Here is a 5,090-nt window from a genome sequence, read left to right on the forward strand (position 1 = left end):
GTTTAGGGTTTAGGGTTTAGGGTTTACGGTTTTTGCTTTCAGAACAAGAAGACGAGGAAGCGGAAGCTGTCGAGGGTGCTGCAGCGTGCGGAGAAAATAGTGAGTCTTGAGCGCGGCAGCTGCGGCGCTTGCGAACCCCTAGGATTTAGGGTTTAGGGTTTAGGGTTTAGGGTTTGCGGCGTCTGTGATCAGGCAGGCGATGGAAAGTCTTTTTCAGCAGCAAATAGATGAGGTGGCCTTCAAAGACGCTTTGTACCAGCAGGATATCAAATACATTGCGTAAACCCTAAACCCTAAACCCTAAACCCTAAACCCTAGGCCCTGAACCCTAAACCCTAAGCCCTATTTCTTTAATCCAGTGCTCTGCATCCTAGGCCCGAGCTTTTGGGTCAGCAGAAATGCGGACAAGACTCTAAACCCTAAACCCTGAATCTTGGAATCTAAGTCCTAAATCCTAAGCCCTAAACCCTAAACCCTAAACCCTAAATCCTTGTTTCGTGGCTGCAGACGGGTCAAAGCCATGAGGCGCTGCTTTCGCTGTTACGAGAAAAAGCTAACGGAAGATGCTTTCCGCAGCAAGGCAAGCCCTGATCCTAAACCCTAAACCCTGAACCCTGAACCCTAGGCTCTAAACCCTAAACCCTAAATCGTGAATCCTAAACCCTAAACCCTGATTTTTTGGTTGCACCGCTTAAACGGTCTTCTGAGGCTTGAGCCATAGTGCTGCGCAAGAGGGTTTTATCCCTTTGAATTCAACGAGGGTGTCGAGTTTAGGGTTTAGGGTTTAGGGTTTAGGGTTTACGGTTTTTGCTTTCAGAACAAGAAGACGAGGAAGCGGAAGCTGTCGAGGGTGCTGCAGCGTGCGGAGAAAATAGTGAGTCTTGAGCGCGGCAGCTGCGGCGCTTGCGAACCCCTAGGATTTAGGGTTTAGGGTTTAGGGTTTAGGGTTTGCGTGCAGGTCTACAGAAAATTCGGACCCGACCCCAAAACCCCTCCCCCAGATGCTGCTGAGCTGCTGCGAAAAGTCGAAGTGGCGGAAAGTGGATTTCACCCCGAGCTGGTGTACGTACACTCGAGCCTCACGCAGCAGCAACGACGCGTAAGTGCAGCAGCAGCAGCAGCAGCGGCGGCGGCGGCAGGAGGCGCTGGCTGCTGCTGCTGCAGCAGCGGCTGGCAGCGGCGCTGCTGCTGCTGCGGCCGTGGTTGCTACCGCCCCTGCTGCTCAGCCGTGCTGCTGCCCCTGCAGCCCCTGCTGCTGCTGCTGCTGCTGCTTCACCTGCTGCTGCTGCTGCTGCTGCTGCTGCGCAGGAGGCGCTGGATCGCCTCTGCGGCCGATCCCCTAGCCATCTTGCTGCAGGAGATCGCTGGCTGCTGCAGTCTTTGCTGCAAACCCTCAGGAGAAATAAACCCCCAATTCCTTTGCTGCTGAAGCAGCAGTACCGCCTCATAGAGTCCACCGGCATCTTCGAGGTCTCCCAATTAGGGTTTAGGGTTTGGGGTTTGGGGTTTAGGGTTTGGGGTTGGCAGCGCCCAGTTCGGCGAAACCGGCGGCGCTCTTGCTGGTGCTGCGGTTGCTGCTGCTGCCCGTGCTTCTGCTGCTGCGTTGCGAGAAGCTGCTCGAGCGCGTTATTGCTGCTGCTGCTGCTGCTGCTGCTGCAGGTGCCGTTTAATCTGGAAGTTTGGCCGTTTGCAGACTTACTGGAAAAGCACCTCGATCAAGCCACTCGAGCCAGGAAAAAGGTGCAGCAACAGCAGCAGCAGCAGCAGCAGCAGCAGCAGCAGCTCTGGCTAACAGCAGCAGTGGAGCTAGAGTTAAGAAGAGCAGTAGCAGCAGCAGTATTAGTATCGGCAAGAGCAAATCGTAGCTGCAGAAGCAGCAAACTGTGTTGCCTGTGCTGCTGCTGCTGCTGCTGCTGCTGCTGCTTCTGCTGCAGCTCCTTGGCCCCTTGGCAAAAGGCGAGGATTAGCTAGAAGGGCTTTTGGGGCTTTTTCTCTGCATGCGGCCTCTGGGACTTTGTGCCATGCATGCATGCATGGATGCATGGATGCATGGATGCATGCATGCATGCGTGCGTACATATATGATTGCCTCAGCGCCTGCATGCAGCTGCCGCTGCATGCATGCAACCCTTTGCCTTAGCTGCATGCATGCATGCGCTGCTGCACTTGTGCTGCACAACTTGCAGGCATGCATGCAAGCATGCATGCATGCATGCAAGCATGTTGCAGCACTTGCATGCATGTGTACGCGGTGCATGTGCGCAACTGAGCAAACTTCTACTAACCAACTTGCTGCATGCATGCATGCATGCATGCATGCATGCATGCATGCATGCATAGGTTTGTTCTAGCGGGGCTTAGTGCAGAAGCTTGCAGAAGGGTTTAGGGTTTGGGGTTTGGGGAACTGGGCCAGCAAAAGAACCTTTCTAGAACTGCATGCATGCGCGCATGCACGCAAAGTTGTTGACAGAAGGCGTCCATATTGCTGCTGCACTGCAGCAGCGCCGCGCCGCAGCACTGCAGCAGCACGGCGCTGCAGCAGCAGCACGGGAGCAGCAGCAAAGCCGCAGGAGAGCAGCAGCGCGTTGCTGCCGGCCTGCAGCAGCGCTCCGACTGCCGTCTGCTGCTGCTGCTGCTTCGCGTTTGCCGCTGCTGCTGCAGCCTCCTCTCGTGCCACTTAAGTAGATTGAATGATTAAATAATTAAATGATTAAATTAAATAAATGCGTTGGAGAATTCGATTTCTTTGCATTGAAATGCCTGACTCCTTGTCCTCCGCCCCGGCCCGCGCCGCGGGCAGAAGTTGAACTTGAATTTCTCTGCAAGTTGGAAGCCCCGCGGGGAAGTAAGCCCACCAAAACGCAGCATTTGAAACGAAGAAGAAGAATAAAAGGGAGTGGAGGCGGAAGGGCGCGAAGGGGGGGAAAAACGGGGGAAAACGGTTCACTTTTTGATGATCTGGACGACGTCTTCGTCCTGGAGCTGGTGGTCTTTTCCCACCTTTTGCGGGTTGTGCTTCACACTTTTGCCCCACACTACTGCGTACTTGAACTCCTCCAGTAAGCTCTTGTGAATGCGGCAGCAAAAGTCCTCCACTTTGCTGCTGCTGCTGCTCAAAACCACCGGAGAAGAGTAGTCTGGGATTTGCCCCCGCGGCTTCGTGTACACCCGAATCAAACTCAGGTACTCCCAGATCTTCTCCAGCAGCCCGTCCAAGTTCAGCTGCACCCAAACCCCAACCGCAGCCCTAAACCCTAAACCCCAAGCCCCAAGCCCCAAACCCCAGGCCCCAAACCCTAAGCCGCAAACCCCAAAGCCGAAGCCCGAAGCCCGCCCAGCAAAGCGAAGCCCCGCCGCGACCGCGCAAAGCCGCCCCCGCAGCCCGCGCCGCCGCGCCGAGGGTTTAGGGTTTAGGGTTTAGGGTTTGGACCTCGAGGTGCGCGGAAATGGGCACGTAGTGCGGCACTTGCTCCAGAATGTCCAGCTCCTCCAAAGTGACCTGGTCAATCTTGTTCACCGCGTACACGCACGGTACGTACAGCCGGTTGCCTTCGATCACGTCGATCAGCTCGTCCGCCGTCGCGTCGCAGCGTACAGACACCTGAGCGTTCAGAATGCGGTACTCCTGGCAGATCAGCCGGATGGTGTCTTCGTCCAGCTGCGTCAGCGGCACGCTGTGGCTCACGCTAATGCCTCCTGCAGCAGCAGCAGCAGCAGCAGCAGCGGCAGCGGCGGAGGCGCGGGGGTGGCGGAGGGAGCCGCGGATTGGGAGGGTGCAGCAGCGGCGCGCGCAGCCGCAGCAGCAGCAGCCGGCTGCTGCCAGCTGCGGCTGCAGCGCCAGCAGCACCAGCAGCAGCCGGCTGCTGCCAGCTGCGGCTGCAGCGCCAGCAGCACCAGCAGCTGGGTGCTGCCAGCTGCGGCTGCAGCAGCAGCGGCAGCGGCAGCAGCAGCGGGGGTACCTTTGTCCTTTTTGACGAGGGAGATGTTGGGGGGTTTCTTGTTGAGTCGAATTCCAAAACCCTCGAGTTCCTTTTCAATAATTCTTTTGTGAGTTAAGGGTTTCAAAACATCCAAAACAATCAAAATTAAAGAACAAGTCCGAGCCACCGCTATCACCTGACGCCCACGGCCCTTCCCGTCCTTCGCGCCTAAGCAGCAGCAGCAGCAGCAGCAGCAGCAGCAGCAGCAGCAGCAGCGGGAAGGCTTTTTGCGGCTACGCTGGCTAGCTAGCTCGCTAGCTAGATGGACATATAAATAGATAGGGAGGTTGGTGGCTGGAGAGATCTGTGCTGCTGCTGCTGCGGGTACTCAGCCAAGTCCCTAAACCCTAAACCCTAAACCCTAAACCCTAAACCCTAGCTGACCCTCAATGATTCCGGGAAGGTCCAGAAGCTGCACTTTTGCGCCTTTGTAGCGAAAGACTCCAGGGACACAAGTAAGAGTTGTGAATTCATAAGCAGCAACTTCGCTGAAGGTACCTGCAGCAGCAGCAGCAGCAGGGAAGAGTGGGGCGAAATGCGTAGCAGCAGCACAGCCCGAAGCGCAGCAGCAGCAGCAGCAGGACAACCACAGTCCAGCTGCAGCACCCGAGCCCCCCTCTTGGCTCATCATCAGCAGCAAGAGCAGCACCCCCCTGCTGCTGCTGCTGCTCCCGCTCCCCCCCTGCTGCTGCTGCTGCTCCCGCCCCCCCCTTGCTGCTGCTGCTGCTCCCACTCCCCCCCTGCTGCTGCTGCTGCTGCTGCTCCGGCTCCCCCCCTGCTGCTGCTGCTGCTGCTGCACTGACCTGTGAGTTTGTTGAGAAGAGTGCTTTTTCCGACGGAGGGGAAGCCCACGAGTCCTATCCTGGCGTCTCCAGTTTTGGAAACTTCAAAGCCTTCGCCGCCGCGGCCGCTGCGGCTGCTGCTGCTGCTGCTGCTGCCTTCGAGCAGCTGGCCGCGCAGCTTGGCGAGTTTGGCCTTGAGCAGCCCGAGGTGGAAGTTGGTGGCTTTGTTCTTCTGCGTGCGGGCGATCTCGGCCTCCACCTCGCTGATCTTCTGCAGCACCGACATCTTTCGAAGCCCCGACTCTTCCTTTGTGTTTTATTTTGTATT

The 5,090-nt window shown here is 57.2% G+C and overlaps 2 protein-coding genes across 2 annotated transcripts; one reads left to right on the top strand and one right to left on the bottom strand.

Moving 5' to 3' along the window:
* Positions 1 to 199: 199 nt before the first annotated feature.
* Positions 200 to 1,865, top strand: ETH_00025445 (uncharacterized protein; the record flags this gene model as incomplete). The annotated part of the gene is made up of 6 exons (XM_013373212.1): positions 200 to 279; positions 508 to 580; positions 818 to 874; positions 959 to 1,099; positions 1,309 to 1,484; positions 1,694 to 1,865. 6 exons carry the CDS (start codon positions 200 to 202, stop codon positions 1,863 to 1,865), a joined length of 699 nt encoding a protein of 232 aa, XP_013228666.1.
* Positions 1,866 to 2,943: 1,078 nt separating this feature from the next.
* On the bottom strand, positions 2,944 to 5,048 carry ETH_00025450 (developmentally regulated GTP-binding protein 1, putative; the record flags this gene model as incomplete). Its single annotated transcript, XM_013373213.1, has 5 exons — positions 2,944 to 3,222; positions 3,431 to 3,696; positions 3,960 to 4,148; positions 4,365 to 4,478; positions 4,784 to 5,048. 5 exons carry the CDS (start codon positions 5,046 to 5,048, stop codon positions 2,944 to 2,946), a joined length of 1,113 nt encoding a protein of 370 aa, XP_013228667.1.
* Positions 5,049 to 5,090: the final 42 nt, after the last annotated feature.

This window comes from Eimeria tenella, genomic scaffold (assembly GCF_000499545.2).
Source record: "Eimeria tenella Houghton genomic scaffold, Eth_scaff125, whole genome shotgun sequence".
Taxonomy (NCBI): Eukaryota; Apicomplexa; class Conoidasida; order Eucoccidiorida; family Eimeriidae; genus Eimeria; species Eimeria tenella.